The 12478-nt window shown below is 42.8% G+C and overlaps 1 protein-coding gene across 4 annotated transcripts in view; it reads left to right on the top strand.

Moving 5' to 3' along the window:
• mdga2a (MAM domain containing glycosylphosphatidylinositol anchor 2a) overlaps positions 1 to 12478 on the top strand; it is a 211278-nt gene that overhangs the window by 137898 nt on the left and 60902 nt on the right. For 2 of the 4 annotated variants that reach the window (XM_032585020.1, XM_032585019.1), the window contains exon 9: positions 10814 to 11134. In XM_032585020.1, the coding sequence (XP_032440911.1) occupies positions 10814 to 11134 (321 nt within the window). The remainder of the gene's footprint in view (positions 1 to 10813; positions 11135 to 12478) is intronic. The other 2 variants (XM_032585022.1, XM_032585021.1) reach the window with 1 other exon arrangement.

Genomic DNA, 12478 nt, shown 5'->3' with positions numbered 1-12478 from the left:
CCCCTTTAAGAAAGACACAATGCATGATGGGAGTAAAAAGTTCATGACCTGTGTATAGATACAAGAAGACAGAAAACTACACACGCTGTATGCTGAACCGTGGATTTTGTTAATAAAGTTGCACAAAAGCGAAGACCTTTGAATTCTTTTTAGTTCTTTTTAAGGGTGCAACAGCTACAGCAGTCAGGAATGTTGTGGAGTAATACATACTGTGTTTTTGACTGACTGACTTATCTGACTGTTTTGTTTAATGCACCTTATAGTCTGGTGTGCTTTATATGTTAATAAAAATCAAAACTAGACCATTCATTATCAGTGCCCCTTAAAATCCAGTGCGCCTTATGGTGCGGAAAATACTGTAATTTCACTGAAAATAATTGAATAGAATGGGAGAAAAATGAGTTGAACTGGGCTGCATATGAAATGACATGAACTGGACTCAATAGTGTTTTTGCATAACTCAGCGTGATACCTGAGTTATCAAGCCCTACAGATACCTGAGTTATCAGGTATCACGCTGATATTTTAGTCAAACTATGTACAATTAATTGAACTGAACTGAATTAAGTAAAACTGCACAGACTCAAATTGAATTGACAGGAGTTTAATTGAATTTCATTCAGATGAATTACAGTGGACTCCTGCAGATTCACAGATTTTTCTGAGAAACAAATGTCGAAGTTATTTGTCGTAATGTACAAGTTAGCCATTCCAAGATTTTTTTTTTCTTAAATTAAATTTTGCTGCTACGCAAAGTTCAAAGTTCTGAATTTGTATAGATTTGTCCCTGAATTGATGAAAAAGCCGTCTGGATGCAATTAAATGGGAAATCTCCAGTTGAATCATCTCTTGAGTTTGAAAGTAACGTCACAAACCTTTCAGCACAAATGGATCTTTGCGACAGGTTCCAAAAATTCTGGGAACGGCACTGGGATGACGTTGCTTAAGAGCCGTTCTACAAGATGCTGTCCTGCAAATCAGTCATATGGAAACAGCTGATGACAGTGGTGCCTTCTCAGTGATGTACGGCTGCCTGGCAGCATATGTCAACATGACACCTGTGATGTTTTCAAGGTCGACTGCAGATAGTGGAACTGACATTCCAATGTCTACAGACAAAGTGTTGTCTGAGAACCTACCTCTAAGTGTCTTCAGATAAATCAAAAGGAAGCAGACCAAAATGCAGTCACCGATGAAGATGTAAGGGCAGTTTTCTTTTTATATTAAGCCCATAAAATGATAATGAAACAAGGTAACCAGCCTGTAACTTTAGCTGCACCTACTGTAGTTGCAATTAGTTGGGTGGGAGGGTCATCTAGGAGGAACACTTTACAAGGAAAGGAACCCTTCCTTAGCTGATGGAAGGGACACCGTCAAGCCTCCATCAGTGATGTACACAAACTTTGCTCCGTCAAGTGAAAACGCTCACTACTTATCGAAGAACAAAGCCATCATGCAGGAGGTGGCTCTCCTGCATTTTATACAGAGCATTTCTGCTCCTCAGTCTGGTTGGATGCATGGTGAAAAAAAAAAAACCCTACCGAAGCAGAACAACAACATTAAAGAGAGCATTGTAGCAACAAATCAAGCTGCCACCCATGAGAGCATGAGTGTTGAAAGCCTGCTGCTCCGCAATCTGAGCCACATGAATTCACGAGGGGCTCAAGTGAAAGATTGCAAGAAGAGTTATAAAATTTTAGGGGACATGCACACAGCTACGAAAAAAAAACAAGCAAAACAATAAACCATACACTCAGTGGTGTGTTATTGTGGTCAGCAGTGTGTCGTTGCAGTCTATCAGCAGGCTACGGCAATTTTAACACATCTGTGGATATTTATAACACTTCAGCAGCTGGGAGAGCGGAACGGTACCCCTCCACACCCCGTCTCACATGCCAAGCACACACACTTTCACAAATATCCCCACAGCGGAGCCATGGGACTCCTCTCTCCGTCCCCAGAGCTCCAGGGCTCTGAGGAACAGAGAGTCCTGTCACATTGTGACCAACTCGTTGGCTTCAAGCTGTCTGAGCCCACAATACTGCACAAACAGACACACTCCCTACACGGTCTGCAGTAGTTCAGAATGATATGTTGCCATGGCGACGGGGAGTGATGTCACAGCGCCTACTAGAAAAGGGGCAGTGGGAATGTTTATTCTCAAAGACATTTATTCGCGCTGCTTTCAATGCCGTCGCTGTAAGAAAATGCAAATCGCCTGATATTTTCTTGTATTGCAGTTTCCTGCTGAAAGGCACCAGCCATCAGCCTCTACACTCTGAGGATTATACATACCGAGTCCCCCAGAGAACCTTGACCAATTTACGGGGCCTTCTTGATTTAGGCCCACAAAAAGACACACGTGCAATATTTCCATCGCCGCACTGAGATGCGTTTCACCGAGGAACTGAAACGGGATCACAGCGCACTGTCACCCGTGGGCAAGAAGAAATTCGCGTATGCAAACATGTGACAGCGGGGACATAAAAACCACGCAGACGCGCACTGCAAAAGCATCCGCACGGAGCGAATGTGCCCCGCAGGCATCACTGGCATTTGGAGGGCTTTGGCACAATGAGAGCACAGTAAAGACCAGCAGCAGGCCCTCTGCCACACTCCGCATCTCAGCGGTCATTGTCACATGCAAAGACAGGGTGGTCACCAGGAGGAAGGATAAAAATGCAGATCTGAGATGAGACGGGCATGAGCAGGGGAGGGGTTTGTTTGCTTTTCTGTGATGACGAGGTGAGAAATGGCAGCAGCTGATGGCCAGCATTTGTGCTGCCAAAATCTGTGGACAGACTACAGTAATTATTTGTCTAATCTAGGCAGAAGAGGCCAGGTGTAAAGATGGCAGCTCAGCGAATGCAACTCTCCTCCATATGCTGATGGTTACCCGCTGCTCCCTGCTGGCTGTTGTTTTACCGCTTGGACCCGAGGAAACATGGCGGACGTTTAAAATGGAGAAAAGCACGTCAGCACTTAACACCCGGCTGCCTCCGCTGAGACGGTGTGTGAATAAAAATCAGGAAATGTATCAATATGAAATGAACATGTTGTTACTGCCGTGAGGATAATTTTTGTTCTTTTGATACTAAACTCACAAGTGAATGAAGTCGATCAGTTTGGCTGCAGGGATGGTAGATGCAGATTTGGGGCCGTAAGCAGAGACGATGACTGAAGCATTTTAATGCAATGAGAAAAGAGAATAGATTTCCAACCGAATAAAGTTGTGTTAATTGGTCACAAATAGTTGAATTGAATGAATTTTGTCAAACATACTTTATGTACATTTGTTTAACTTTACAACTTAAAAAATTTACATGGAAATTAACTTAATTTGATTACTTACCACCATTTAATGCAACATATTTAAGTTGGATCACCTGTTCTCTTTTCTTTCAGTGTTTGATCAGTTTTTTTGACCTGTGACCCACAACTTGAGCCAAATGTTGACAGTGTTCTTAATTAATGTTCTTGTAATTAGATTATTCATACATATCCCGCAAGATACTGTGTTGGCTAGATCTCCTCCAGTTTCAGATTTCTCATAATTAATAATTCATAAAAAATTGAGCACAGGTCCTCTGAAATAGCCACAATGAAAAACGTAAATATCATTGTACATACAGTATTTATGCTGAACGCATTCTAATTATTTATGACATATTTAAGATTATTTTCATTGATAAGTTAGAAATTTAATCTCTAATAATTTAAAAACTATATTTTAACATAATTAAAACATTTTATGTAATTTTTTTTTATTATTAATTTGATCTGTGAACCTCAGATCAGAATTTTGTAGCTAATTTAAAATCTCCGTTGTTTTCTGTTTTCTTGCTTGAGCAGCCGCTCTGTCACACAATTGTAAATGTTAAAGTAAAAAAAAATAATTTTTTAAAAATATGAATAGAGTTGATATATCAAGATTCGCTTAGCATCTTATATTAGCAGTTAGCATGTTTAGCACCTGCAAAGAGCTGTCTCTGTTTGTGTGTTCCCTGGAGTAAATGAATGGAGATTCTTAAGTCAACAATAAAATGAAGGCTGACAATGTTTTCAGCAAGTTTCCACAACAAACTGAGGTTTAAAGATTTAAATAGGCCGAAGGCTTACTCCCTCCATTTAAAACTAGGCACCTGAATAAAGAGCCAACATACCTCCATAGAAAATATAGTTGCATTTTAAATTTGCTTCGTACGTTTTTTTTTTTTTGCTTCCTCTGTATTAATTGTTAAACACTTTCCATAATTTAAGCTGGAACCTGCTACCTCTGAGTGTCCTTTCCTCTTTAGCAACTTCCACATTGAAGATGATTGTTGTCAGCCCTCAGATATCATCTGTTCACTGATAGTCACTGAGATCTGATTTTTATGTTTCCAACTGGCCAGTCGAGCCAAAAATAGGACGATTAAAACTTCAAATTGTGCTTACAGAGCTTTTGCTAAAAACCATTGTGAGATCTTTGGAGGTTGGGGTGAATTAACTGACTTTGCTCTCATCTCTAAGCATTTTTTTTTTGCTGTCTTTACCTACATATTTCTGAATAAATGTTGATTTAAAAAAAGGACTTAGTTTTATGGTTGAGAAAATTAGGAAGAGTTACAACTACAGTGCATTTTGCACATAATATCTAAATCATGGTGTTTAAGCCAGTCAAAATACATGATAATTAAAGCAAAATATAATTTGTTGAGTTATTCTTTATAGATTAATCATGTTTAATTTGCTGCAAAATATGCCAACGTTTTGTACAAATGTGTTCTTGAGTCCAAATTTTTGGCCTCTAGTGTAACCTTAACACCCGGATACACTGGTGTATCCTTTAAAAGGATACACCAGTGTATCCTTTTAAAGATGGCGGCGCCCTGTATGGCTGCGGCTGCATGGGCTCTCGACAACTTGCGAGTATTTGAGCAAAATACGCCGCCTAAAACGGTACAAACTTTGCATCCACTCAGTAAGTTAGCATAAGATCGCCAGCGTCTGCTGGAATTACGATCATCAAGTGATTTTGGACTCATAAATACGACTACTCTGGAGTGTTTACGTGACCTCGGAGTGCTACGGAGGCAAGACCCAGCAGCCCACAGCGCAGCGGACTCGCCTAGCAGCACTAGTCGGAGGAGGAGCAAGCGAAGGCGGTGCGACCGGCAGCAGAAGCGCGGCTGTCAAAGTGGACTAACAGCTAAGCTAAACGCTAACCCCCACAGATCGCCGCTTCCGTCCATCTTTCTCTCCAACGTCCGCTCTCTGGACAACAAAATAGACCATCTGCAATTGGAACTGTCTTCAAAGAGAGAGTTGAGGAACTGCTGCGCTCTCATTCTGACGGAGACATGGCTCAACTCGTCCATACCGGACAACATTGTTAGCCTGGAGGGGCTCGCTACATTCCGCGCAGACAGGAGCAGCGCTCTCAGTGGTAAAACCCGAGGAGGGGGGCTGTGTATTTACATCAACAACAACTGGTGTAAAAATGCCATGAATGTCACCAGTTACTGCTTCCCGGACATCGAGCTTCTGACTGTTAACTGCAGACCATTCTACCTGCCCAGGGAGTTTGCTGTTGTTAGCATCACTGCTGTGTATGTGCCCCCCAGTGCTAACACTAAAGAGGCTATGAGTGTTCTCTACCGGACCATCAGTGATTTGCAATCCTCACACACAGAAGGCGTTTTCATCATTGCTGGGGATTTTAACCAGGCCAACATGAAGACTGTTCTCCCTCACTTCAACCAGTATGTGGATTTTCCAACCAGGGGAGTGAATACTCTAGACTTGGCCTACACTAACGTCAAAGAAGCATTTAGAGCAGCCCCCCGCCCCCACCTTGGCTCTTCAGACCACCTATCTGTCATGCTAATTCCTGCATACAAGCCCCTGCTGATCAGAACAAAACCTACAGTGAAGCAGGTGAGGGTGTGGACTGAGGGGGCCATGGAGGCACTCCAGGACTGTTTTGAGTGCTCTGACTGGGAGATGTTCAAGGCAGCAGCCACTTACAATGACCAGATCAACATCGATGAGTACGCCATGACTGTGTCAGCCTACATCAACAAGTGCACAGAGGACGTCAGCATCACTAAGAACATTATCACCCGGGCCAACCAACAACCATGGATGACTAAGGAGGTGCGGGAAATGCTAAAAGCACGGATCTCAGCCTTCAAGTCTGGCGACAAGGAGGCACTGAGGACAGCGAGAGCCAACTTGAACCGTGCTATCAGGTTAGCAAAGCGAACCCACAGTCAGAAAATACAGGAGTTCTTCCACGACACCAGCAACACCAGGAGTATGTGGCAAGGCATACGGGCGATCACAGATTACAATCCATCCTCCCCCCCAGTGGGCGAAGTTGATGCTGACTTTCTCAATGGACTCAATAACTTCTTTGGGAGGTTCGAGGCACTGAACAGTACTCCGGCAAAGAAAACTGTTCCCCACCAGGAAGAGGAGGCACTTTGCCTGAACACAGCCGATGTGTTGAAGACTCTGAAAAGAGTCAACCCACGGAAGGCCCCAGGCCCTGACAACATACCTGGGCGGGTGTTCAGGGAATGCGCAGGTCAGCTGGCTGGTGTCCTAACAGACATTTTTAACACCTCACTGGACCAAACCACAGTGCCAGCCTGTCTCAAAACTGCCTCCATCATTCCGGTGCCAAAGAAACCTCAAGTCACCTCTTTCAACGATTACCGGCCTGCGGCACTGACTCCCATCATGATGAAGTGCTTTGAAAGGCTAGTAAAAGAACACATCGTCTCCAGACTCCCCTCCACATTCGACCCGTTCCAGTTTGCCTACCGCCGAAACCGCTCCACTGAGGACGCCATCTCCTCCGCCCTATACCTGAGCCTGGCTCACCTGGAGGAGAAGAACACTCATGTGCAGATGTTGTTCCTGGACTTCAGCTCAGCGTTCAACACAATCATCCCACAGCATCTGGCAGGAAAACTGGGACACCTGGGCTTTAGCACCCCCCTGCGCAACTGGCTGCTAGACTTCCTCACCGACAGACCTCAGTCAGTCCGGATCGGACAACACACCTCCGATGTCATCACCCTCAGCACAGGCTCCCCTCAGGGCTGCATCCTGAGCCCTCTGCTGTTCACTCTGATGACACCCCACTTCGCCCCCAGGTTCGCCACCAATCACATTGTGAAGTTCGCGGACGACACAACGGTGGTGGGCCTCATCAGAGACGACAACGACCTGGACTACAGAGAGGAGGTGGAGCAGCTGGTGGACTGGTGCAGAGACAACAGCCTGATCCTGAACGTTGACAAGACGAAGGAGATGATCGTCGACTTCAGGAAGAACCGGCCCAGCCACTCTCCACTGCTCATCAACAGCTCGGCTGTGGAGGTGGTCAGCAGCACTAAATTCCTGGGGGTGCACATCACAAACGACCTCACCTGGACTGTGAACACCACGTCTCTGGTCAAGAGGACACAGAAACGCTTGTATTTCCTGCGGAGGATGAGAAGAGCACACCTGCCCCCGCCCATCCTCAAGACGTTCTACAGAAGCACCATAGAGAGCATTCTGACCAGCTGCCTCTCTGTGTGGTATGGAGGCTGCAGCACCTCCGACTGGAAGAACGTGAGGAGAGTGGTGCGGACAGCAGAGAGGATCATCGGGGCCCCCCTTCCCTCCATTCAGGACATTTCATCCCAGCGCTGCGTGTCCCGAGGCCGAAACATCGTCAGTGATCCCTCACATCCCCACCATGGACTGTTCTCCCTGCTGCCCTCTGGAAAGAGGTTCAGCAGCATCCGGTGCAGGTCCACCTGGTTCCGAAACAGCTTTTTCCCACTTGCCATCAGACTGCTGAACTCTTAACTAGACTGCACTCAAAAACTGGTCTCCACTTCATACCTTGCACATGTACATAGCTAAATAACTTCTATTTTACTGTCATTCCTGCACTTTATATTTTATATTTATATTTTATATTGCATTTTATTTTATTCTGGAGTAACCTCATAACATTGGAACCTCAAAACATTGTTCTGAGCCGTATGCAACAAAATTTTGTTCTGTATACACCCTGTTCATGCAAAATGATAATAAAGTCAGTCTAAGTCTAAGTCTAACTGGTTATTCTTTTGTTGTCATGTCTTCTTGAATTGATTAAAGGAAGAAAAAAAAAAACGCTCTCAGTTTGTCCTTGCAGAAAGATTCAAATTGACGTGTGAAAACTGTTGCCATGAAACCGATTACAGTAATTTTGGCCTAAATTCAGTTTTAAGATTTAAGCATTTCTTGCTGCAATTCACAGCCCATGGAGATGCTTCTACATCCTTATTATTCTGTTGCTGCACATGTGATTTCCTTCTTTGACGAGTGGGTGTTTAAGCACAATCCTAACACTGTAATAACGATGTGCTCATTGGGGGAAAAAAGACAATTGGAGCTCTGAAATGGGTGCAGGATTTTACCTTCAATGAAACAGAAAATGGCCACAAAATATTTTTTATAAGTATTTCTTGACTCTTTCTTTTTCTCCGATTGCATGTGATTTCACATGCAATCGTTAAAAAAAGAAGAAAAAAACAAACAAAAAAAAAACCCTCCAACTTGGCTTGATTCTTTTCCAGCTGCAGCATTGTTTGGACAGAATGACAGTGATTCAAAAATCATCAGGGAAGCACAACAGGGTTTCATCATTGCTGAGGAGATTATCGGCCCGTGAAAAGCTGGCTGTAAACTGTTTTTGGGGAGCAGCGCTACAAAATAGTCTTGGAGTCTACTGATAGCTTGGACTCACACAAAAACACATAAACACACAAATGCATGTTGCACAGCACTCTAGGATCCGGCGCTGTTTGCCAGGTTTACTAATTAAACAAATTTCCTTGGCCAGCAAGCTCGATGAGAAACCAGACGGCCTGATTCAACCTGCTGGAGTTGCTGCTTTTTAAACTAAGACACATAAATACCCTTACAAAAAAAAATGTCCATTACTTAAAACTTTCACCACTTTCTCCTTTCAGCCCTACTTCTCTTTTTTATATTCCTCTCATCACAATTGTCAATAGTTGCTCGTAAACTCTAAAATTGTACTTAAAAGATTTTTATTTGTGTATTTGCTGTAGGGTGGTTCGGTGAGAAGTAAAAGAATGAGTAAAAAGTTCAGACGAGAGATGGTAATGATGCTGGTGTGAATGCTGAGAACGATGAAAATTGCACAAATGGCCTTGAAGTGTAAGTTGTCGATGTAAGTTTGATGTCGAGACGAATATTACGGAGAAAATAAGCCAACAAGAGCAAGAAGACGGTTTTTCTGTTGATTGTAATGACAGTTCTGCTCCTGCTGCTGATGGTATACTACATGTTTATGGGTAACTGTTGGGCAGAAACATCTTTTTATCAACATTTCTTCAGGAATTTGATCTTTGATTTTTCACAACAGAAAGAATAGACTTTTAAATAATGTATGTCAAATGCAAGAAGTACTGTCATTCTTTAAACTCAGTGTAATCAATGTGCAGCTGCCGTGTAGGATATTATTGTAAAGACTGAGACTTGTGTAAACAAAGCGACTTTCACGTTGTTGGCACCCCTGGTGAAGATGTGTAAAAGGTCTTGAAAGCATTTTTTCGCTAAGTAGCATAATTTTATAATGAAACGTTTGCTTCAGTGAGTTTTAGACATTTTTAATTAACCTCCAACCAATCAGCGTTTTGTAGTAAGATACGGTTACGTTTTCATTCAGTCGTATTTTTTGTTTTGTCTTGTTTGGTTTATTTGTAGAGATGCAGCTTTAAATTATCTTATAAATTTTTCAGGCCAAATGTTTTTCTGTGACAATTTTCTGACTCCAGTTTCTTGATGATTTATTTTCCTCACTTGAATGATATGTTCTCTTTGTTTTCACTATTTTGAAGAGACAAGAGCTACTGTGTATGAAAAAAATAAAACTGAAAAGCAGTTTTGAAAAGCAAGGATTACAACAAAAGATAAAAATCCTCAGCCCACTGATCAACCTTGGCTGCACCAACCATTGAAATTTGTTGATTGGTAATATATTATGGTTAATGGTAAAAAGTCATTTTCTATTTACCGATGGCATGTGCACTTTGACAAATGTATCTGTTTTTGCACCAGGAATGTGCTGCTGCATTCCTTACTTGACCTACAGATAGTAGTATTTGTGGCAGCTCAGGCACGTTACTGAATGACACATTCAGCAAATGTTTCTCACTGGATTGCAGTTGGATTTTTTTCTTTCTTTTTTTGTATGTTTATGTGTTCATTTCGCATCTTGTTACTGAATTCCCTTGAACATCAACAAGGGAAATGAGCTTTGGTGTACAGCACAATGGTTGCATCGATTCCTTGTTTGTGAGCGCTGTCTCTTGGGTGAATTCTCTGCTGGACTAATTTGTCTAATCCTCATGGTTCACATATAATGCCGGTGTAAGAAGGAATGTCCACCTGGGACTTTTAGTTTGTAGTTTACAGCAATTTTCTGTAGAACTTCAACACCTGAACTTGTTTTGTTGAGGCTGGGGTTGTTGCTTATCATTGCATTGCTCATTGTTGGCCATTGCCTGATTACATTGATATTCATTGCTGCTGTTTATGGTGGTCTTACATCTCCTTCGTGCTATGACTGTCTGCTTCCTTCTGTCTGCCATTACTGTTGCTAATATCTCACGGTTCATCCATTCATGCTGTGTATCTCGCTGAGACTGCATCATTCCAACTCGCTCCCTCCTCCCATATCTTTTCGCTGCCTTTCCCCTCCAAGTCAACCATTGCCTTTCACCCCGTCTGCTGACTTTCTAGAGCCCCATATCAGTCCCTCCTCTGTTTTTCTCTTTCTTAGTTCCTCCCAGCCTGACAGTCCCCCGGGGCAAGTCCCCCCTGGTGGCCCGTGAGGGTGACACAGTGGAGCTGGAGTGCCTTGTTTCAGGGAAGCCTAAGCCCATCATCCTGTGGTCACGAGCAGACAAGGAGGCGCCCATGCCCGACGGCAGCATGCAGATGGAGAGCTATGACGGCGTCCTGCGGATTGTGAACGTCTCCAGGGAGATGACGGGGTCATACCGCTGCCAGACCAGTCAGTACAACGGCTTCAACGTGAAGCCCCGGGAGGCTGTGGTGGAGCTGATCGTCCAATGTGAGTAAACAGGTTGAGGCTGTCATGCATGTAGCTAAAGTTAAATGTAAATGTATTGTGACTTGCTACTTGTAGCTGTGTGAGAGGGTCTGCTTCTGCATAAGGTCCACCATTTGTTACTGTGATGTATTTGCTGTGTCCCGTGTAATTAATCCTTATGGGTTCTAGTCTTTTGTGTCTGTACATTCATGCATCCAAAATGCATCTGAAGGGTGTGAAATAATTCCCCTGGTTCCCACTTGTCAACCTTCGTCCGATCTTTCTTAGGAAACTCCACCTCTCGCTCTACGGAGAGGAATTTATCCACTGAAGAGAGCAGAACTAATATTAACAAATGCACAAAGCTGCAGATATGTCCTGACTTGTTAGACATCTTTAGTTTTTAGTGTGTGTGATCATTTCTAAGAAGACCCAAGGAGTTCATGCCCTATCTCCGGGCCTCCCTCCGACCGCCGACCCACTGCTTATTGAGAAACTTCTTCCCCCTACTTTGATTGGTGACATTCAAGAATGGCTTAAGGGCTAATTACCAAGCAGCTAATTTATTCCCACTGGTATTCATTTTGTCCTCATTTGTGGACATTTGAAAGGAACATTTTGAGTGAGCAGCAGAGATTCAAAGTGCCTTCGTTCTCTGACAGCAATAGGGAGGTTTTTCTCTGGTGAAGAAAGACTGAAAGATGGCTAGGAAGAAAGTGAATGTGAGCCATGTACGGTTCTTACCCTTCTCTGGCAAGTGATTATAGCAACTGGAAAGACTTAGTCTCCAAGCTCGTATCATTTTCCTCATGGCCTACTTACAGAAGTTAATCCATACTTTCTCCTATTTTGACTTGCACATTTATTTTCTTCACCTAAACCAAACCAGTGTAACATTATGTAAGTTTTATATTAAATACATCAACCAAAATGCAACTAGATATGGAGCTAGTCATTTAGCCTGGCAAGATCATCTGAAGAAAAGTCTTTATGCGCCTGAACTCAAAAATGGTATTTTGCCAATGAGGCAAAAAACAGGCAAAAACCAAAAGAGAGCTTAATTATTTAAGCTGTTACTCAGTCATGGCTAAAATGTGAACTTGGTGAGGAAACTTAAGTATAATAGCAGTATAATAATGCTGGAAGATGACTTTATTGGTTTAAATTTGAGCAACTTACAGACAGTTCAATTACAACTGGTGGTTGCAAAAAAAAGACATTAAAATATCTAAATTATCCTGAGGCTGACTTCTCTAGTTTGATTTTTCTAAAACACCCTTTTAAGAGCAAGAACCCATAAATGACTATAAGTAATATGCCCTTTTTTATTGCTAATGTTTCCACTTAACGAAAAATGTCCGAAAA

Source organism: Xiphophorus hellerii, chromosome 15, assembly GCF_003331165.1.
Source record: "Xiphophorus hellerii strain 12219 chromosome 15, Xiphophorus_hellerii-4.1, whole genome shotgun sequence".
In the NCBI taxonomy this organism is placed as follows: domain Eukaryota; kingdom Metazoa; phylum Chordata; class Actinopteri; order Cyprinodontiformes; family Poeciliidae; genus Xiphophorus; species Xiphophorus hellerii.
The sequence above is the reverse complement of the archived record's forward strand: the minus strand, read 5'-3'. Positions and strand labels throughout refer to the sequence as shown.